Source organism: Magnolia sinica, chromosome 15 (assembly GCF_029962835.1).
Source record: "Magnolia sinica isolate HGM2019 chromosome 15, MsV1, whole genome shotgun sequence".
Lineage (NCBI taxonomy): Eukaryota > Viridiplantae > Streptophyta > Magnoliopsida > Magnoliales > Magnoliaceae > Magnolia > Magnolia sinica.
The window spans coordinates 70253676-70277617 of record NC_080587.1 but is presented as its reverse complement, the minus strand read 5'-3'; the positions used below and the strand labels follow the sequence as shown (position 1 = coordinate 70277617).

The 23942-nt window shown below is 39.3% G+C and overlaps 2 protein-coding genes across 2 annotated transcripts in view; both read right to left on the bottom strand.

Moving 5' to 3' along the window:
- Positions 1-1700: 1700 nt before the first annotated feature.
- Positions 1701-8511, bottom strand: LOC131227751 (peroxidase 15-like). The gene is made up of 4 exons (XM_058223555.1): positions 8259-8511; positions 5526-5717; positions 3939-4101; positions 1701-2339 (listed from the first exon to the last, which is right to left on the bottom strand). Exons 1-4 carry the CDS (start codon positions 8463-8465, stop codon positions 1921-1923), a joined length of 981 nt encoding a protein of 326 aa, XP_058079538.1. The 5' UTR covers positions 8466-8511; the 3' UTR covers positions 1701-1920.
- LOC131227750 (peroxidase A2-like) overlaps positions 1701-23942 on the bottom strand; it is a 38409-nt gene continuing 16167 nt past the window's right edge. Inside the window, exon 5 of the transcript XR_009162480.1 lies at positions 1701-1849. The gene's annotated coding sequence lies outside the window, so the exon portion shown is untranslated. The remainder of the gene's footprint in view (positions 1850-23942) is intronic.

Below are 23942 nucleotides of genomic sequence, written 5' to 3'. Positions count from 1 at the left end.
ATCAGGTTAGTCGGGTGGACATATGCTAATATTTTCATTATTATATTAGTCTATTATGTTTCAATATACTTCTTATTTTTTGTACCTATGAGTTTTTAATTATATATGTAATTATTTACCGTAAAGAACTTCATTTTTTCTAAATAAACAAGTCATGTTGTGTAGCACTCAATTTATTTAGGAGAGAAATTTGGTGTATCTTGTTAGCTTGAGTAATTGGAAATAACATGGACTAATGAGACCTGATAGCACTAGAAATTCCTGTGCCTTCAACACAGACGATATACACACAATTATATATCAATCGGGTTCGGGTTGGGTTAGGCAACCTAAGACCGAAACCCAAGCCCGACCTAAGTTTTATCAGGTTGGTGTTTGTATAGCCCAATCTCGAGACTGAACCCAATACATCTTGCTTGAGCCCAACCCAATGTCGGGTCAGTCACGGGTTGGTCGGGTTGAACCTGCCTGACTTTCAGCCCTAATAGATATGGGCTCTTATTATTAAACTTGTTGGATTCATGCATTGGTAGATCACTTTAAATCTCTAAATAAGAGTACCCATAAGCATGAACTAGATTGAATGTGTGTGCTAATTTTGATTAATGTTTAGACCCGAGAATATATAAGGAATTTGAGATCTTGGTTTTATGTGCTCTAGTTAACTTTATGAGGTTAGATTAGTGGCTGACATTTGGGTGGTGCTGGGAGGATGCTTCATGTTCCAATTAAGGCTCACATAATCTTAGGGTTTGGACAGTACATCAAGTGTTTTATAAGCTAACCAAAATACTTGATATTATTAAATACTTCATTGAGGTTTTCGTAACTGTTAATTTCAGTTTAAATTGTTTATTTGTTTTGAATTATATTTGATGGACATCCAATGGTTAAGATCTATTAATTTATTTTTTAGACTTGTATAAAATACTGGGCTAAAGATGGGGCTATAAAAGTAAAAGGACTTAGCCCATTCAAATATGTGGATAGGCAAATTTAAGTAATTGAGATATGTCAGGACATACTAAAACCTACAAGCTATAAATACAGACACACGCTAGGCTTGGAAAAGGCAAGGTAGAGCTAAATTGGGTTTTTTGGAAATAGTAGGCCAGACTATTCAAAATATTGATTTTGCTTAGAGGAGCCCGGGCCATTAGCTGCTTAATTACCACATGCAGTAACATAAAAAGCATTATATATATATATATATATATATATATATATATATATATATATATATATATTCTTACTTGTGCCTTGCAAACTCATGGTGGTACAGTGAATGAGTTTGGGTTTTCATAGATCAGATGGCCCAATTGAATTTTGGGTTTGTGTAATTATTTAAAATCATGTCCTAACATGAGCTGGTCCAACCGTTGGATGGACTGGATGTCACAAGTATTCCTTGCAATGGGTGGGCCACGGGCCTCCATTTTGAATTGGTTGGGCCTGTCCAACGGATGGGCCTATTCTAAATATTGATTTTGAATGGTCAGGCCCAGCCCATTGCCACCCTCCGTCACAAAAACATTGCAGTGGGCCTCGCAGAGATTTTGTTTGCATAGCTCCAACAATCCATTGGAGGAAAATCACGTCATATTTCACTATTTCAAGATCCAGGCCGTTCATTAAGTGGGGCCCACCGCTAGTAGAAAAAAAAGAAGCAATGATAAATATACCATGACAACACACTCGAATAGCCCTTGCATGCATTTTTCATTCTTGAGTTTGAAGAGCTACAAATACATGTTATGAAAACACTTTTATTCCACTGTTTACTATCACTTAATTTTAAAACCTAAACACTTACTCGTCACTTTTGACGAAAATACACTTCTAATAACACCTTCAATCTCACCCTTAAACCCCCTCTTAAGTGGGCCACCTTAAACATCATCCATCCAACTTAATTATTCTTTAACTCTCATTAACCCTCTTACAATCTGTTCTGATCTGTCCGTTAGTCCCAGTTAATGGGCTGATATTCCCCATTTTTATCATCGATGCAGCGAAGCTATCGAAGAAATCATTTTGGTCGTTGATGAAGCGGTTTACAATCACGAGTGTGGGGTTCCCATCTGAAAACAGCTCTTGATCAGATTGTAGAAGGCCTCGTCCGTGTTGAAGGTTAACGAAGTAGCCATTATCGAAGCCGGTGGTCGGCGATGTGGGGTCGAGATCGGTCAAGGCGTCATCGGTCCCAGTTGGTTGGCATGATTGTTGAAGAGTGGCCAAGTAAGTGGAGTCTAGTGTGCGGTCCGGGTTCGTTGTGCGATTGAATCCATACAAACGGTCCTTGTAAGTGATGCACTGCGCTAGTCCGAAAGTGTGGCCACCTACACAAATAAACCACTTTTTTGGTTAGATCTTTAGTGAATTGACGCAGGAAAGGACGTGATGAGGTCAATCACCATCTTCCTCAAAGAATAATTATTTGGAATCCAGGGAGTTCTTTGGATTCCTTGAAGAGATTTCTCAAATCCACTGAGTATAAAAAGAAATAAATTTTAATAAAATCAAAAGTAAATTAATTAATGATAAAATTGAATTTACAGCCCTTCAAATAATGATATCAAACTTAGGAAGAAGTTTCATAATCAAACTCCAACTCAAACTCCCTAAAAACTTAGCTTACTATAAATAGTAAACTTATTAAATGTAACTTACAATAAAAAATAAACTTATTATTTATAAAGGGTTATGATTTCTACTAGATTTCATAGTTTTCGGCCAAAAATAATAAGTGTCCAATTTGGCCTAACCACATTATTCTCCTAAATTTTCTAAGTCATTTTCATGTTGGGCATAACTTTTGAAACTCAAAGGATCAAAAGTTATGATCGAACTAAAACTTAATATGAATAGTAAAATCGAAATTAAAATGGACTTTAACCATCGATCTGATGGAATCTCATAAATCCTGCGCGGAAACCCGGCATAATGGGGTTAGTTGGCTAAAGTAGCTTCTCCTACCCCAAAATCATATATTATTTGAATAACTCATTCCGGTTTGCGATATACACCATTTTTAGAGTTTTGACGGTCCTGATCATTTCTGCCTCTGATCGGGCCATCTCTGGTCCATCTTTGCCATGAAAGTGTTCGTGACCTGCTCTACCTCATGAATGGCCCATCCATGGTGGGGCCATTTGATTAAAGGAACCATAGAGAACGAATGGCCCGATTGTAATATAAGTGTGGTTTTAAGACTCAAGACGAGTTTGATTTGACTCATCCGAGTTGACTCGGACTCTATGGTTTGACAGCCTGAGTCACCCCTGACTCATCTGAGTCATGACTCAACTCAGGACTGAATGAGTCGGGTCTAGTTACTAATTCAAAATTTCAAACTTGCATTCCACAACGCATGTTAAGATCCCTTCCCACCATTATTGGATGGCAGGAGATATGTGCATAGTCACATGGGAGAGAAGTTAATGAGATCCAGGCCGTCCATCAGATGTGCTGCCTCCCGTTCATTTTGAAAACCAAAAATTGGGTCCGTTCAAAACTCATGCAGGCTACCATAAGGCAGAGTTTGGATAGGACACGCGCCGTTAATTGTATATGGGGCCCATTGCAGTTTCCATAAGCCATCCGTTCCATTCACGAAAGTACTATAAAAAATTCATGCTATTCTCTAATTAAGGTGGACCACACCATGTGAATTTGGAAGTTTTAGGGAATTTTTTTACACACTTTCTTACAGCGTGGTCCACTGAGTTTTCTGTTAGTGTGATGCTTGATATCAAGGCCGTAACATGTGTGTTCCATCTGATGGTCAGGGTAGATCTCATCCACGCGAAGTCGTCAATCGATGCCATCGTTTTCAATTCCTGTTAATTTCCACTGTGATCACATAATCTTTTTTTTTCTTTTTCTTTTTTTCAATTTAATGGTACATCCAAACACATAATTGGAAATTGAAATCTTACCAGATAATGCGACGAGATCGGTGGTGTCGAGGCCCAGGGCGGAGAACTTTCTTGTAATGCGGGTTAGGCCTTCGGACGGTCCTGGAAGGTTGTTGGCCCCTGCTTGGTTAGCTGTGGTGCCATCCCTCCTTCCTAATAGCACATTCCATGAGGGTCCTCCTGCCTGTGAGAAAGGTTCATTTGATTATTGTCTATTGGTTGACGGCGCATACAAGGAAAGACATGCTACATGATTAAATGATCATATGATCGTGGGGTGTGGATCTTTGGGGCAGTCTATCCGTTGGTCGGGATTAGAGCTGTATACGAGCTGAATTGAGTTGAGCTTGGTCCAGCTCGGCTAGCAGAATACCTAAGTTTGAACTTGATTCAGCTTGGTCCTCGACCCTGACTGGCTCGACTCAGCTCATTCAGCAGCTCGGGCCAGCTTGTTTATATTTGCCGGTCCGTATAAAGTCAACGCAAACTATACACAATCATTTCATAGAAGAGTTTTATATATATATATATATATATATATATATATATATATATATATATATATATATATATATATATATATATGGGAAAAGGTACTATGCGCTCGACCTCACGACAAGCTCCCGTTAGGTCAAGTTGCGTGGGTCCCACCGTGATGCGTGTCGACCATCAACACCGTGCATTTGATGGGTCCCCTCTAAATTATGGGATATGCCAAAAATCAGCCATATACAGAACTCAGGTGGGCCATACCATCTAAAATCATATGAAGACACCGTTAAAACATATAAAAGCACTTGGTGGGGCCCACTTGAGTTTTGAATGCTGTTGAAACTTGGTTTGAACCCTCAGACAAGTGGGACGCACATAATGGATGGGCTGGATTTGCAAACCACATCTCGGTGGGCCCAAAAAATGATTATGAATGTTTTAATGGTGCACAGCCCCTCCCCACTTCTATATGTGGTGTGGCCCACAAAAGTCACGGATTGACTTGATTTTTGAGACCTAGGCCCACGATGGAATGGTGCATCTGACTGATGGGGTAGATGTTAGAAACGCATCACGGTGGGGCCCACACAGCTCAACCTCATGGGACGGACTCGTGAGGTCGAGCGCATAGTACCTTTTACATATATATATATATATATATATATATATATATATATATATATATATATATATATATATATATATATATACACACACACACACACACACACACATACATACAAAATATTTATATTAAGTGTACATGTTTGGAGTCGAATTGAATCGAACCAAGTCAAGTTTTGAGCCGACTCGATTTTTTTTTTTTTTTAAGTTAAAAAATTCAGCTCGATTAGGCTGAAACCCGTCAGGATTATCAAACCATAAACATTGTTTGTGAGTATTGAAAGTTTATATATAATTTAAACTAAAAGTAAGAGTATTTATGTAATCTAGAAACATTTGCTGCTTAGCAATCAATTGGCGTCTTTTACTCAAACATTATCAATGATGAACATTTTTCCAGATGCAAGGTGTTGGGTGTTGAAAGAATACAATTTCATTTCCTAAAATACAAAATTAGTATTGTGTGTATCAAAGTAGGTACACAATGCATACCAGATTGACGGATTCAGTGGCTGCAATTGCAAGAATGTCCGCACATGAAACCGTGCCAGGGCATGCGTTCTCCACTGCCGTTTTGATGTCGTCTACAACGTCATATCCTCGGGCTGAGTTGATATTTGGAAGGGCATCCTTCTCACTCTGTATCGTAGTGCTGTTGTCTAACAAAATGGATGCATCACACCCCTACCACATAGAAATTTTCACTTATTCAGTGCATACTATCACTTATAAATGAAAGCTCGGGTCTAGGGATGTACATCAAGTCCAACCAAGTCGAGCTAGCCTCAGCTCGCCTATGCTTGGCCACTATCTGACTCCAGCTCGAACTTGGCTTGTCTCGGTCCTCGAGCATGACTGGCTAGCTCGGCTTGGTTCGGTCAACAGCTCGGGCCAATTCGAGCCGAGTTCGAGCTGAGTTTGCCTGTGCAGCATTTTTACAAACACATTGACTGCACCTTCAAAATCTCACCATATGTAAAATAGCAGCAGTGGTTTTACAGGTATTTTATCAAACACCTTCTAAGCAACATAAAAATCAAGAAAAAAAGGATATCTGTTTCATATACATACCTTCCTTGCCACCAGCCACACTTCATTGAGTCATTTCATCAAACACATGGTGAGCAACATCAATATCAAAGTAACTGAGTCATCGAACTGGTTTGATCCAAGTTCAATTTGAGTTGGGTTTGATCCGAGTTAAGTCGAGTTGGGGCCAACTCGAACTCATTTTCGAGCTTAAAAAATCAGCTCGAACTCACCTACGAACCTAGTTGAATCGAGCTTTTTCGAGTCAAGTCGAGCGAGCTAACCGGGCTAGTTTGGTTCATGTACGCCCCTACTCGGTCCAGTTGAGACATGACGGCTGGAAAAAGGGACACTCCAAGGCTGTTGATGGGCTGGGCCTATCAGTCAGCCCAAGCCCGCTCAACCGGTAAATTTTGATTATGGCGGGCCCAATCGAACCATTTATGGCCCACACATACCAACATGTCCGTACAACTACAAGATAGCATGGAGTAGGGAGGAAGCTACTTGGCTGGTGTACCACACACCACTGACATGGCTAGTGTGTTGACATCACCAAGTTCTGTGGGTCCCATCATGAGGTATGTGTTATATCCAAACCGTCCATCCATTTGGTGAGCCTGTCATAAGGCTTGAAAGAAAAATAAGACAGATCCAAAGCTCAAGTGGACCACACTGCAAAAAAGCAGTGTGAGATTGAACATCTACCATTGAAATCCTTTTGGGGTCACAGCAGTTTTGGATCAATATGATATTTGTTTTTCACCTTCATTCAGGTCTTTGTGACCTTGTGAACACATTGGATGGAAAATAAATGTCGGGGCCTACGAATATTTTAATGGTGAGAGCCACCGTCCCACTGTTATTTATAGCGTGGTCTACTTAAGCTTTGGATATCACTTATTTTTTGGATCATGCTTGAAAATTATTTCATCAAATGGATGAACCGTGTGGATATAGTAAATACATCATTTTGGGGCATGTAATTAACTTTGATCTCCTTTGAACGGGTCTTGGCACGACACGTACCCACACCAGCCAGATCGGTGGTGTGTGGTACACCAGCCAATCGGCTTCCGGATTGGGGATGGTTGCTAAGACTAACTTGCATGTACAGCACACACGTGTAAATATGGCACACGTGTCAACTCTTTTTTTTTTTTGGCCAGAATGGGTGGACGGCATGGACGAAATACATACATCATGGTGGGGCCCACAGGGCACCGACTTAGTAGCCATTGCCTAGTGGCAGGGTCATTTCCAGTCCGTTGCCGGGCTGAGTCAACAGGAAACGGATTGGCCACCCCCTGCCATCGTCCGGGTTGGCTGGTGGTCGGTGCTTTGTGGCCCCAAAATGATGTATATGTTTCCTCTATATGTTCCGTTTATCCATTTTGAAAGATCATTTTAGGCTTGGTCCCAGAAATAAGAAGTATATAAATTTCAGGTGGACCACACCACAGGAAAACATTAGTGACTAGATATCCACCGTTAAAATACTCCTAAGGTCCACTGCAATGTTTATTTCACATCCAATATGTTGATGAGGTCATATAGACCTAGATTAAGGGAAAAAACAAAGATCATCTTTATCCAAACTTTTATGGCGTCCAAAATGTTTTTGATGGTGGACGTTCATTCAACACTGTTTCCTGTAATGTGGTTCACTTGAGATTGGGATATACCTCATTTTTGGTCTCATACCATAAAATGATCTGAAAAAATATATGGACGGTATGGATGAAACACATACATCGTGGTGGGTCCCACCGATCACCAGCCATTGGCTGGTGGAGGGGGAGTAGCCAATCCGTCTCCGCGTCAACATATCTCAAGCGGTGGGACCCACATGAGTCCGCGGTTGAAGATTGTTATTTTCCATCTGACAAACACTACAATGGATGGTTACAGTCCAAAAGTCACACTCAATAGATGATCTATACCATTGATTTATTTTTTTATTTTATTTTTCAGTGATTTTGGACCGTAAACATCAGCTTCCAAATACCAACAAATAAGATCACCACGCAGTGTATATTTTGGACCACCAGCCATCACCGTTGGTTCCCGGAAGTTATATGGTTTTAATGGTCAGGAATGACTGCATGTGTGCAACATCCAACCGTACATGTTGGTGGGCCATGTGTATGAACAAAGAAAAGAAAGATTAAGAAATTGAAAAGAAGTTGAGTTTACATCAACGAAACAATCATGGAAATGAAGCCTAACGAGACTGGCGCCGATACGGGGATCGGACTCTAACGCATTTTCGATGACACCACGAACAATGGTGGAGACGTCTGGGCATGTGGTAGAGTGAAACGTGGCACTCAGCTGGCCGTTGGATCTAACGAAGAGGAGGGTCAAGAGCAGGGTTGTAGCTACTAAGAGAGAGGAAGACATTTTTCTCCTACGTCCCCAAGAAAATGCTTGTTGGGTGGTTGAAAAGCATCAAGCCTTTGGGCCTTTATATAGAGACGGAGGAGAGACTTGAGTATGAGGATTTTCTACTCGGCCGACGATTTGAACGCTCGTAGTTTTACTTTTTAAAGAAGAACCATACATGCTTTTGAAAATATTGCTATTTAGCTTAATAAAGTCCAAAATATTTGTGTTTGGACTCTCTATCTCCCTCTCCCAGTCTCCTGTAAGACGTCTGTTAAATGGCCACACGTGATCTGATATCTATGATTGATGCATGGGTAGATTCATTATCACGAGATTTAACCCTAACATCTCTTTCCGTCCTTTTTAAGAGGTCCTTATTAAGCGAGCAACACATGATCTAATATTTTTGTTTGGACTATTTCTGGTTAGACTCTCTCTCCTTATCTCTCGCTGGTAAGACATTAAATTGCTCTCGTATAATTTAATGGTTAGAAATAATGTGTTGAAAATAATAGATAATATTTGGAAAAAAAATAAAAAATAAAGTAAAAAAGATTATTTCTTTGTTTGAGTCGAAATGTAAATCGATCACTTAGCTTGAAATCAAATCCGCCCTTCTTAGACCTCGTCCTAACTGCAATAGTAATCTTGGACAGTTAGCCTTCAGGATATAACAATTATAACCCGGTCCCAATGGTGTACTCATTGTTCACGGGCTCGAATTAGCATGTAGAGCTTAAACTCGAAGTGAGTTGACACGACGACAAACTCAGTTCGTAAAATATTAATATAGACTTATTTTAAAGAAAAAGAGAGAAATTGTTGGTTTTTTTAATGATTTTTATTTTAATTTTTAATTTTTAAGTAGGTCTATATATATATAGACCACGATTAGGTGCTTAAAACACCGTTTCAAATGGGTCAGGTCTATTGGGTTTGAACCCAACTGGTGCGACCACCCAAACAGAGGTGTCCCTGGTTTAAAATTCGCGTGACCTTGACAAGTGTGAGTATACTCATGGAGTGCATAACAAAAATCGTTAGCATGAGTGTACTCTTCGTTCACACATAGACCCAGACCCAGACCTAGACCCAAACTCGACTCAGCGTGGCACGCGGGTATGCACGCACACATGACACATCACATAGCCATGGCTCGACTTAGCGTGTGCATGTTGTAAAGGGATAGTCCTACCTAAATGACTATTCCTCCTTGGCGGCTTAAGCCTTATATAAACCGCATCTCTTATATGCATGAGATTTCTTTAGTTCTTTTTGATATGGTATAAGAGAGCTATATTAAAAGCAAAAACACTTTCAAAAAAGAAACATGGAGGAAACAATTATGTAATAGTATCGATGCCTATCGAACTTTAATCGATATTTAGAGTAAGCAAGACAGGTTTACCGAAATCAAATGATTATTAGTTTTTAACTTGACCCTTTAAGCATAAATGGCTATGTATGTCACTCATATAACTTTTCCACTACAGCTGATTCTGTGGTTTGTTACCTTTTGGCTATGCACCTTTACCTGAATTTTCATGAGTGCTTTGGAGAAATGGCCTATATATTCTCATATAAAGTAGCTTCACTTTCACACTCATATAAATAAATTCCATCAAATGTACATAACAATTGGATACAACACCACATTTGGTTACGGATTCATTAAGAGTTCAAAAACTCATCCTCTCATAAGTTGTTGCTTGCATTACTTATACCATATGAAGGGGTAAGTTTTCTGTAGTGCTTTCTAGTCTCCTGATGTATTATTTTTTACTTATCAAACCTATCGCAGATCTCCCACTTGTAAAGGTTGGGTTGCCGATACTGATATCTCATTTGGATAAGGCTCAACCCCATTCTCTTCGATGTTTCCATTATTAATTTTTAGGTAGTCTTTTGGTTGGAGCATCTGACCGATTTTTTTATCCTATATAACAACTATCTGACAATATTGGGTCGAAGTCTAATGTGTCTAGTTTTACCATTATATATTTAACTCTTAGACATTACAATAACTGCTTGATAATCATAGTGAATAGATATAGTAGATACATGTTTTGGATATTGAAATATATCTGTTAACAAATTTCTAAGCCATTCAACTTTTAACAATGCATTTTCTAAGGCGACAAACTCAGATTCCATAGTCGACCGAGCAATACAAGTTTGTTTAGTAGACTTCCAAGATACTGTACCTCTTCTAAAGGTGAAAACATATCCACTTGTAGATTTTGTTTCATCTGAATCAGTTATTCAATTATCATTACTATATTCTTCTAACACAAGAGGATAACCTGTATAACGAATACCCTATACAAGAGTACTTTTTGTTGTTGATAGATGTCTTAAATCTGTAAAATCAACAGTCTGTTGATGACAGGTTTAATGCCATTGAGCAGGCTTTGATGCCATCGAAGTCAGCTCGATGCCATTAAGTATTTTCTGAATTTCCTATGTTGGTTACTGGACATATTGGTGCCATTTTTCAATGACATCGAGGACTGTTCGATGACATTGAAGATGTGTTCGATGTCATCGAAGCTAGGTTGAGCAATCGTAGATTTTTAGAAAATCAATGTTTTGTATCTGGACAGTTTTGGCAGTTGTTCAATGTCATTGAAGGGTATTCGATGACATCGAACAGTTTTGTGCAAAATTTTACAGATCCACCGGATATGCGAAATTTGTTTCCTATTTTGTTTGGCATTCTTCCTATATATGGGTGTAAACGGGATTGAGATCTATTTTAAGGGTTTCTAAATTGTCCTAGCGTTTCAAAGGGGTGTAGCAAGGGTGAGATTCGAGCTTGTTCGAATCGGGTAAGCTCTTTCTCTTTGTAATTTCTACTTTCATAATGATCATCTGTCGCTTTGTGCCGTGGTTTTTTTTCCCGAAAGGATTTTTTCATGTTAAATTGATGTGTTCTCTTTGTATTTGCTTGGTGTTATTGGATTGTTATCCTAGAGTCATCTCTGTGTGCTTCCGTAGTATCCCCAACAAGTGGTATTAGAGCTAACGTTGGGGCGTATGCTTAAATATGAAGGATTAATATCAATGGAAAACACGAAGTATGATATTAAAAAGTACTCAGGCAAAAATAATTTTGAGTTATGGAATATTAAGATGATTAGCCTATTAACTAAGCAAGGCAAAGATGGGGCTCTTGAGGAGCATCGACTGTTTATGAGTAACGATGATTAGAATACTCTTGATAAGAAGGCTAAATCCTTTATCCGATTGTGTATCAGGGATAAGGTTATATACAAGGTTTTAAGGGAGAAAACCGCAATGAGTTTATGGGCAAAGTTAGACAATGTTTATGCGAAAAAGTCCTTCGAGAATTGCCTACACTTGAAGCTGCAGTTGTTCAACTTCACGATGAAAGAGGGTGGAGATATGGAAGCCCGCATCAGTAATTTTAATAAGTTGATTTGCAAGTCACTAGACATGGATCGTTAAAGATGAAGATTAGGCATGTATTTTGTTAAATTCACTTCCAGCATCGTATGACTCATTCAAGGACTCATTATGTTCCGAAAAATAATCCCTGTGGACACTGTTATCTCATTCTTTCAAGGGATGGCTATGACAAAGATAAAAGGTAGCTATCATAGGGACCTTGTTGAGGGTCAAATATTGCATATTAGACCCCAATTTTTACTTGGTTTTATGTACATGATAATGCTTAAACGGCCTATTTTAATTATGTTTGTGTTGCAAGGTGAATTTAAGTGCTTGGACTGAAAATGGTAATATAAGCATGGATTTAACGCTCTAAAATCACTAAGGTAAGGGTTGAAGCTTAGAGGACCGAGATCGAAGAATTTACATGCCAAAGATCCGAGAAAATCACGTGATTGAAGTTAAAGGGGTCTAAAAATCGTTCTGAATGCAAGATCACAGGGTTCGCATCATCCGTTTGGCTCGAAACTTTGTATTTAGCTTGAGGACCCTAAATTAACCATAAACGTCGAATTTCAGCTCTTGGATCCTTGTAAAATGGATCAGTGGATAGATCAGCCCATAAATCATCAATCTGAGGCCCACCTGATCTTTGGATATGCTTCAAGTTTGGTCTTAACCCATAAAATTAGATAGGAAGTCAGATGGACGGAGCAGATTTTTTATATACATCACAGTGGACCCCATATGTACATGTGGGAGTGCATAGGCGGTGCACTCCCGAGCCACACTGGACCAGGACTCTTGGTCAAGGGTCGGTTGACCCGACCCATCTCTTGGTTTCGTACAGTAGCGAACGTTCGTCAAGTAGTGGGCCACTCCCATCGTCTTGATGGACGACCGGGACTGTCCATTCAATCCAAGGGGTGGCCACAACCACAATTATAACGTCTTGGATTTTCACTGTTTTGGATTTTAAAAAAAAAATCATTGAATTTTTTTAAAATGTAATTAACTTATATTATCACTTACTAACCATTAGCACTCAATGTTAGTTTATACATGGGTGGTACCAGTAAAGAACCGCACAAGTCCGATTAATCAACCGTAGGAAGCCAACGAATTCGCCCGATTACTTAAACACCGAATTTAACCACATGATTTGCTCACACAGAGCCTAAATCTAACCAACCTACCATTGATTAATCAAGACAATCGTAACTAAATTAAAAGATTTACTCGAAGCTGAGTTAGATAGGGCCCGGATCTTCACTAATAGACCAAATCAACATCGTTACTCTTTTAGCCTAAAACCAACGGTTTAGAGTATTCGTTACTAAATCTCCACTTTCACTAGTTATAAATAGGCCACACTATGAACATAGTTAATCCAAACCCTAATCATTATCCATGAGAAATCTCAATACCTAATTTATTCCAAAAATGTCCCGATTTTCTGAACAAGCTCTAGACCGCTCGTTAGTGGGCCACTAGTTCCAAAACTATAGAATAATGTTCATCTTACTAGGCTCGATGTCCATCGCGGGGGTCAAACCTGGGCAGTATCCAGAACCGCTCAACTTGAACCGAAGGACAAGTGCATGAGAAGTTCAAATATCCTAAAGGAAGAAGCTAAAACCTAAGTGAATTGGGTCGTCCACTCTTATGCAAAGTTAAGAATTTTGGACCGTCGGTTTATAACCAAACTTCATAGGTAGAGTAAGGATATTTTTCTACTCATATCTGTATAGCCGCGGCCCCGATCGACCATCGATGATCGTTGAACAGACTTCAAATCATATCTGTCGATCGGCGCATCAAAATGGCGGGCCAATCATATCCATACATAGATCATCATCAGGGTTAAAATATCTTACGGTGTATATCAGCATATACACCTCATAATGGGCCCTGGAGGTTAGAAAAATCCTTCCATAGGGCTAGTATAGTACTAACCTAACCCTTGGGGTCATTTACACAAAATCTGACACTATATAAGGGCCTCATTTGGGAACCTCATCTCTCCATACGAATTTACATCCTTTAAGGGAGAGAAGGAGAGAAAGAGAGGGAGAAAGAAGAAGAGAAGAAGAGTGAGAGTTGGGTGGGGAAGCTTTAGTGTTTCCCTTTATCGATTTTCTTTAATCAAAGCCTTAGCATCAATCACTTTCCTCCGTCGAATTCACCCTGTTTGCGATTTGGAGGTAAGAAACAAACCTACTTCCTAACCTAGGTTCTTTCTAAAATGGATTACATGAATCTCATATAGTTCTTGGTGTTTGTATAGGAATTTGTAATTTTCTCCAAAATCCCTAACCATAGGAACGTTGCATCCATCACCACAAGAGCAAGATTCCTAGGTAATCACCATTCTTTTCCATATATGCATTTTGTAAGCTAGGCCCTTGCATGTATCCTAACATGCGGGTGCATTTGAATCAGGACCTTGGCAAACCCTCCCGCGAGTCCAACACCCCTAGGACGATTCCGCAAGCCTTCGGTGACCTATAGGTGTGGACCATTATCCCTAGGTGGCCAAGTACCAATTTCAGGATAAATTTAATAATTTTGAATGCTAGAGTGATGTGCATGAGTGATTTGGGAAAAAACCTAGCTAGAAACCTACATATTAGGTCCACCAACATCCATACAATGATAATTTGCTATTTGTTTAGTTTTCAACATGTTTCAGCATGAAATTGGTGTTGCATGGTCATCTCATATTTGATTCTTACATAATTTTCCCTATAACATGTATGATTATTTTATTTCTTGTTGTATTCTTATACTATGAGTGGTGTGTTGTCCTTGGTCTCTTTGATAATCCAGCATCACACGCACACACGTCTAACTCATGCTATTAAGAGTAGTTACATTTATATTAACAACCTGAAACTTCATGCTCGACGTATTGTGTGCATGATTTCAATTGTGCTAGAAGATGAACTCTTAATTATTGAAGTGTTATTGAACACAACCTATTCTCGAGGTTGGTCAGGAACTGAGAATTGTGAGGGTGGACCCGTTGGTTGGACCGCCCTGTGACCAGATTGACTGATTTGGTTGGACACGAATTGGTGATAGTAATGGGATTACATGGGTTGCTTGCACCCGATGTCGTGCGTTACGTACTCGCCTGAACTTGGGTAGTCTAGTCCACCAACTGACCAACTATGTTTGTTAACTATGTTTGCTCACGCCTGTTTGGAACCTGGAACACCCCTCGCGCACTGACGCCCGCTGATAATAGCTGAAAACTGATCCACAGTCTCGTGAGCCGGGCATGGTGGAATGAGACACTATGTCCGAGCTGTCGGCCTACGCTGGGGTGACGAGCCTCCCCGTAGTGATCGAGAGTGATCCCACTTTCCAATGCTCCTCACGTGCTTACAATTGGGGGTGGGGACCCCGATGGGATCAAGGATAGCGGGGTCATGGCCTCGCGTGTTGGGGGGTTTGGGCCTCACAAATGGATAAGGGAATTGATATCGTTGGGGTGTATCAGTTTTCCCAACCTATTGGATGAACGAAATTAACTAAATATTCAGCTAATATTATTCATGCATCGCATTAGCTAGGATGTTGAGGTCGCAATGAGGGAGTGTTGGTCATGCACGACCTGAGACAAAGTCGCTCGAGGGAGTATTGTGGGTGAGGTCATGTATCATACACAACTCACGCATACGAATTAACAAAGACTAGTTAGTGATTTATGAATGTGTGATTTTCATTAAATTCATCATAGAATTGTTATTTGATGTAACTTATGGCTGATGGCACCCACTGAGTTAGCTATTCACTCCCACTCTGGGATGGTGTATTAAAACACCAACCAGACCCTTTATTAGATGCAGGTGAGGCGAAGGTCGATAAGCTGAGCGGGGTGAGCATGGATGAGGAAGAGGAGCTTCCCTACTTCCAGCTTATGGGTGGATCACCGTAGACTGTGCGGGTTGATTATGGGTTGTTGAGCTGTGGATCTAGCGCACCATTTCTTTTGGGCATTTCTTATATAAATTTTTTAGGCGATGTCTTGTGCGATCCGTTTGATATTCCTATAGACTTGTATTTCTTAGTCGCATTTATTTCAATAGATTAGTTGTGGTTGTGGTTTATGTTCCACCCGATTCCTTTATTGCTCATTTAAACTGATTTATGTACAAATCACCATAATTAGGATATAAGCAATACCTGAAAATTTGGAGGTCGAGTTCTTACATGGCCCCTAAAAACCTGGGGTATTACAAGAATCATGGTCATCATCTGCACCCATGCACGCGATCACACGATTTCCACCGTTAAACGTAAGTTGAACGGCGAAAGGATTCGATCCTTTGGGCCGCACCAAACCCGAGCAAAAATGTCCCTCCCCTACTGAAATTTCGAGAGAAATTCAATGGACAGGTTGGATTTCACTAATGATGTCAAATCTGGGCCCCACAATTAATGCAAAACAGAGCTTTCTCGTGTATTATGCAGACGTGCATAAGGAGAAACCCGGATGATCCGGGCTGTTCTATATCCATGGCCTGGATTGGACCAACGATCTTGGCCGTTCAAAACTTCCTCATGGGGTAGCCGATCATCACCAATAAGCCTAACCGGATCAGATCCCGCAACAGCACTTTGCTTTGCCAAAAACTTCCTTATGGGGTAGCCGATCCAATTGTTTCCATCATATGGATCTCACAAGAGGATAAAAAAACAAAACCTAAATAATAGATAATATGCATATACCATTCTTCTCATCACTAAAAACAATCAATCATCATAATCTTAAAGAACTATTAAACCCATGTGCTTCCCTTCTAGCTTGGGTTACAGGGAACTTAGAAAAATATAATTAAATTTCAGAAATAAAAAGCAACAAGAAATAAAGAAAAAATTGCAAATAGAAAAGATCTAAAAAAACAACTTTTAAAACTTTAGTAAAAATAAAAACTCTTTAAAAACCCTAAATTTTGCTTTGGGATGCCTTGAATAATGCTTAAGAATGCCCTAGGAAGCCCTATTTATAAGTAGGGAACTCCAATTTTCATATAAAGTTGAAAAACCCTAAAAACTGTCTAAAATATATGTATTTTTTTAAAATAGACTTCTCGCTGCATAGTTTGTTTAAAACAGACTTCCTGCTGCATAGTTTCCCAAAATAAACTTCACAGCTTCAGAATACACTTTTTCAGGACGATTTCAGGATTCTTCACTTCAAATCTTCAATTCTCTTCATTTCTTACTTGGTTTTCTTGGATCTTTAACATGTGAATCCCTTACCTTGGTGATTTTTTAGCATCAAATCCATGCTTTTTAGCACCCTTTTTCAATCCAAGCTTTTAAATTCACCTTGCAACACATACATGAGTAAATTAGAACATTAAGCTGATTCACGTTCATAAAACCAAGATGTAAATGGGCAAAATTATGTGATATTTGATTCTTAACAGTAGCCGACCATCACCAATAAGCCTGACCGGATCAGATCCCGCAACAGAGCTTTGCTTTGCCAAAAACTTAGTCCCATGCAAGTGGCTTCCGAGCTTTCACTGCGCACGCACGGTTGTTGTGTAAACTCCAGCCACTGCCTCTGGCTCTCGACCAACTCCTTGCTGCCTATAAAAGGAGAGGAGAGAGAGCATCAGGCCATCAAGTAGCCATAGAGGCATCCAAGGAGTTGGAAACGTGGGAGCAAAGAGGAGGCTTGGACGTGGAGCGTGGGTTGGCCAAAGAGTTCTTTCCTTCTCTTCTTTAGTTTCTTCTTTCCTTTATATTTTTAGCTTAATCATGTCTGTGATAAGCTAAACCTCTTAGCTAGGGCTAAGAGGTGAAGCTTGTAGTGTGATAGGTTGATTTTTATGCTTTGATTCATGTTAGTTGAACTATCTTTAACTCTAGTTTGATTATAAGGAATGCTTTCAATTTTTAATGGTCTGTTGTGACTTAAATTACAATGAATCTGCGATAGCTTTGAGCATGTTCTTTTCATTATTATGATTATGTAGTTACAAAGATCTGTTGTTCACTATCGCCCCTTGGACATGGTTGGATGATGAAATCCTTCTTAACATTCATACATCTCTCAGATTGGTTGTGAATTGGTTAAATTCTATTGTTTGCTTTGTTTCATGGGCATGGTTTTGTGATGGAATCAAGTCTAATTCACATCCTTTTCATCTCTTGAAAACTAGATCAAAGGAAGTTCGGAATTGGTTTTTAATGATATATCTTCCAACTGGACAAAGATGAGACTCTAAATCTAGTTGTGTTTATGAATCAAGCATAGATCACCCTGATCTCTACAAGTGGATCCTTGGTACCATAGTTTTCCACCTTTGAATTTTACAAGTTTTAGTTAAAGTTATTCACAATAATTCCTTTAATTTTCCTGGTTTAGATTTTATCTTCTTCTAGTTCTAGTTACTTTCAAAATACTTACAAGGTTCAGTCCCTATGGATTCAACCTAGGTCTTACCGAGATTATTACTACATCGCGACCCTATACTTGGGGTGGTGAATAGACCTCTTCTGATGCACTGCTTATGAGAGGCAGAAAAACTGAGAAATATACATGGTTTTCAAGGCCTAAATCTAAATCCAAGGGCAAGGCAAAGGCAAGTTAAAGTGCTGGAACTATGGGATGACTTGACACATGAAGAAGTATTACACAAATCTTAAATCACAGAAATAAAACTCCTCTAGGGAGGCCAACATTGCCACGTCTGATGAAGAGACAAACACATTTGATGTGTTGTCAGTGTCAATGATCGGACACTTGTATGATAATCGTAGAGATGAGTGGATCCTTGACATAGGGGCGTTATATGTAACGCCCCGAAGTTTTCAATACCCAAGTATTGAAAGTTATCGAGCGTTACCATGAAATTTAACTTATTATGTATATGTGTATGATACCAATCTAGCTATCTTAACCTTCCATCTATTCTCCAACATGAATTTAACCGTTTGAAATAATCTTCATTCATAGATTAAGCCATTCGACCGTTGATTTTAAGATAGGATCATCATATACCCAAGTGCATAACTAACCGTTCAATCAACTATTCATCGATAGGTAAAGATATCTGACGTCCACTTTAAATTTGGACCACCCGATCAACTACCCGATCTCTATATCTGCTCATACACGTATCGAATCGAGATGTTAATCCGTTCATCTTATTCACCACTTATGAATATGCTTAACCCACCATTACAACTACAATTTGAGGAACTACAATGTGAACAGGTCACTTGAATCTAATGGTATACATGTTCCGCCTCTTTATTACTCCAAAAACCAATTATGTTCATCCGTTTATGAAACTGACCGTACATTCACCTACATATATGGTCAGAGTACTAATTATCAGGTTTTACTATTTTTAATAGGTCATCTGACCATCCATTATGTGGTCTGATATATGTACCTTCCCTTAATCAATTTGGTGAATAACTATTTATTTATAATGATTTAGATATAAGTTATTTGGTAAGAATTGCTTAGAAACGTGTCTATAACCATGTAGAACCATTAGATTTTTCAAAACTCTTATATCAACAATAATTACAAAAATGCCATTAACCTAGACCCTTAATTCCAAATCACATAGTTCTCATAATACGTTTAATATGAAATTTTATACCATGACTATGTATTATAAATTAATCACATATGTCAAATTTCAGTTATTAGATCATTGTAAAAGTGGCCCAATTGACAAATCAACCCATTAATCATTAATTTTGGTGCCCTTTGACTGAGGAAAGCTTGTAGGTATTCGTATTAGGATATTTCCATTCAAATGAACAATTTGGATTGCCCATCATATGGACCAAGTTTGAAATATGAAGACCCTACTTTGGTAGGCTTTTACTTAGGCGCAAAGTTATCCTTTTGAGGCTTACTAACTCGGTATAAATCTAGATCTTTAGATCTAACCACTTCCTGTCGTCCATCACAATTCAAACTTGAACCACACTTTGGCCTCATATGACTACGATATTATAAAAAATTTAGACCCCAATCTATTATCTTACACCATTGAATGCGGAAGCCAATTCCTTTCTTTTGACACAACAGGTGAAATTTCATATTTAGGCCTCTTCGACCATTGATCAACCATCAACTTTTGTCTAACCATTTGCCTATCCTAATTACATATTTTCTTCAAATTTGGGCCTTGATCATTAAGAGTGGACCATTAATTTAAATCAACTCCATTTTGGCACCCGCTAGGAGAGATTTGAAGATAAAACAATATAAGGCTCGAATCTGCTTCATATTTGGGCTCATGGGTTAACAAGACCTGAATAAACTCATGAATGGAGTGGATTCTCATGAAAACCTCGTAGTGGACCCCACTTGGCAGTAGGAATTAGTCACATTCCATCAATTCCGTGCAAACAACGATGGAAAAAAAAATGGAACTCCTTCGATGTCCGATTTGCGTTCAAGATGGAACCAACTCCTACTCTTTCTCCCAAAGCAGCATGACCCGAGGAGGGCCACTCTCATTAGATCTCAACCGTTCATAGGCCATCCAAGCTTGAGAATACACATGGCAACAATCTCTTCTACAGATCCTTTTCTTTTCTTTTCTTTTCTTTTTCCCAAAACATAATTATAAATTAAAACTAGCAGTCGAATTTAGAAACAAATCTAGATCATCTAACCAAGACTCTGAAAGTCTTCAAACCCAAATTCCAATCCGACTATTCAAGCATAATCGGAATTAAAAACGGAAACCCCATAGTTTGCGTCACATGCGGTATAAAAGCCATGTCTATCGCGGAACCCACCAAGCAAACACATCGTAACCTTCAATTTTCAAAGTCTATAAGCTTCCGTGCTTCCATTTGGACCATCCACAATGATCACCTCGAAGAAAGATGGGCTGGAACAAAATCTACCATTAAAATGGCAGTCATCTTCTTCATTAGAGTGATGTCCGTCGATTGTTGAGGCTGCACTATCTCATGATCAAATCCATTCAATGAGTGGCCCACCTAAACATGTGGAATCTCCTAATATAGTATAAGAAATGAACCAGCAATCTGGTGCATCGTATCGGATTGAACAACTCACATCTGAGTCATGCGCAAACTCCCACATGCTGTGTAACATGTTAGGAGCTCCCTCTTGCACAACAGATGTCCAAACTTACCTATATATTCTCCATCATGGAGATATTTTAGCCAGATTATGGGAAAGAGAGAGAGAGAGAGAGAGAGAGAGAGAGAGAGAGAGACGGTGGGGGGGGGAAGCATGTCGGATCGCCATAACCCAGCATCGAGGCTAGCAAGACATGTCATGACCAAGTCCGTGGTTAAACTGAGGTTGCATAGAAATCCAGCAGAACGGAGTCGAGTTAGTAAGCGTTTTCACTGGATTTTGAGTCTGGATTAGGCTAATACCATATGCTAAACAAGGTAAGCTACTACCCAGATTCCATCTAAATTTACATCTTCCTATATAGATGTAATAGTAAATCTTAAACTAGCTCTAACCAAAATTTTATCCTAATCATATAATATATTTAGTATTGTAATCTAACTATAAAATCCAGGTAATAATGTTTAGAATTCAACCTTAAAGTACGTACGTGAAAATCTAACGGTACGAGGGCGTGACCCGACTTTAAGGTGAGGGTTTTCCTTTAAATTTTGTGATGAGATAAGTTTGTCTTGTATTACCTGCTTCATGATATTGTTATTTATGTTGGACTCATATTATATACTTTCCCTCACTTTATTGCTACTTTGCACGCAAGTATTACGCTAGACATCGCACTTTTAGTAATTATATATATTATTGTGGACGTAATGTGTTTCAGGTAGCAGCCCTCTTGGTCAGCACATAATCCCGTGGGTTGGTGAGTGGTGCACAATCGATGTAAGTAAATCGTAAAGCATGTTACATCACTTTTTCAGGATTAGATGTCAAAAATAATCACTCCATGAACACATCGTGTCACGTAAATCTCTTAATCGTGTTGTTGTGTTGCCTTGAGATGTTCGCATAAATCAACATTAACGTTGGACCACTGACGAATCTCTGTAGTATGGGATGCGGGGTGAGCCGTTTATCTTTAAATTGCTTTTCACATTGTATCAAGATCGCTGAGTGTGATGGACCGAATATACTTTGCTAGGCATGCATATCATATAAAATGTTTGCGCATTCCGATACCACTTGTATTTGTGGAGAACGAGATGTATCAGAACCCTTCTATTATTCTTATGAATTATTTAAATTATTAAAAACTTTAAAGGACAACCACTACTATGAGTAGGGCGTTGAACCTCTCCAACTGCACAAATGTGCAGGTGAATCACTTGTTGATGTAAAGGATGGCGATCATTCTGTAGAAGATGAGTTCAAATAGAGAAGATGAATAGTGCACTATTAGTTTTATTTATTTTCCACTGCCAACTTTGATAATGTAATAAGCTCCCATTAAGAGGGCATTTAAGAATTATTTGTACGCTTTTTACTCTAATGAAATAATACATACAATTGATTTTATTCTCGTGAATGGTTACCTTCGCGAATGTAATCGGATGTGATCAAAATGAAAAAAGAAAGAAGAAAAATAAGGTGCAATTTTGAAGCATCCAAGTTTTACATTATTCACACTCAGAATTCTTGGGCATGAGTATGTACTCGTGCCGCGAAAATTCGAGGAGTTACATCATATCACATGACTCCTCATCGAAGTTGGTTCGCTAGTTACAAAGAGTGCGATGGTGGATATGTATTTATGGGTAGTGATAATGTTTGTAACATTGTGGTTGTTGGTACGGTGCACATCAAGATATTTGATAGGATGGACTGTACCTTGACTGAGGTCAGACACGTTCCTGACATGAATAAGAACTTGGTTTTTGGTTTCTCTCGGTGCACTCGAGGCAATGAGGTGTAAGTTCACCGGTCTTAATGGTGTCCTTAAGGTTTCAAAATGGGCACTCGTGGTTATGAGAGCGTAGAGGCATGGAAACCTTTACAGGTTAATTGGAAGCACTTTAGTAGTTGGAGAGACAGTGGCTATTGTGGATTCCACGTATGTAGCACACTCGTCTGGGCCATATGAGCAAGTGAGCACGAATGTACTTTCTGATCATTATTTGATTCCAACTTTTAAGAATTTTGATTTAGATGTATGTGAACATTGTATATATGATAAACTGTAACGCCCTAGAAATCGGGGGTCGTGCATATACTCGACTCCCGAGTTCCCGAGGTCACTTATAGCCAATTTTCATTAATATGCGATCCAATCTAAATGCGCAGCCTGGAATCTCCTAGAACATGAAGTACATCCACACAAGTCCACTGAAATGAAAGAGACTGAATACAAAAATTTATATATATATATATATATACATGTCCAAAAGAATACATGGGTCGTATAAGATGCTACTCAAAAAAATTGCAAAAGAATAGTAACTCCAAAAAGGAATAAAACTGAGCTCCTACTCAGTGATCCAATCCCGCCTCTCAAGCTGGCGGAGAACCGTCCATCAACTGGAAGTAGGACAGCTCGTCCTCCTCCTCGAAGCTCACCTCATCAGGCTCCTCAAGCCTTGAGTCACCTGCATCTATGAACGGGTCTGGTTGGTGTTTTAAAACACCGTCCCAGAGTGGGAGTGAGTGATCAACTCAGTGGGTGCTATTAACCTCAAGTTATCACAGGCATCAATTATAATATGATCTTAATGAAAAGCAGACAATCACACACGTCTAATTAATCTTATTAATGCGCATGTATGCAGCATGACATGATGCATGCCCTCACCACAACACTCCCTTGTGCGACACCATCTAACGATCGCCAATGCCAACACTCCCTCAATGCGACCTCGACTACCGAGTCGCCAGCCTAACTAGTGCAATGCAATGATCGTGTTAGCCGTGTGATTAGTTAGGTCCATTCATCCAGCAGATTTGAGAATTTGGTACACCCCACGTATCAATACCCTAAACGGGTTGCGAGGCTAAGACCCCCTAATGCGTGAGACCGAGACCCCGCGGTCCATGATCCCGTCGGGTTCCTCATCCCCGACTTCAAGCACATGAGTTCCATGAGA

Excerpts from the sequence above, each read along its gene's own strand:
- LOC131227751 (XM_058223555.1), bottom strand. The coding sequence starts at position 8,465 with ATGTCTTCCTCTCTCTTAGTAGCTACAACCCTGCTCTTGACCCTCCTC. Across the intron at positions 5,718-8,258 it reads TCCATGATTGTTTCGTTGAT|GGGTGTGATGCATCCATTTT; the intron begins GTAAACTCAACT and ends TCTATGTGGTAG. Across the intron at positions 4,102-5,525 it reads CCACTGAATCCGTCAATCTG|GCAGGAGGACCCTCATGGAA; the intron begins GTATGCATTGTG and ends CCTTTCTCACAG.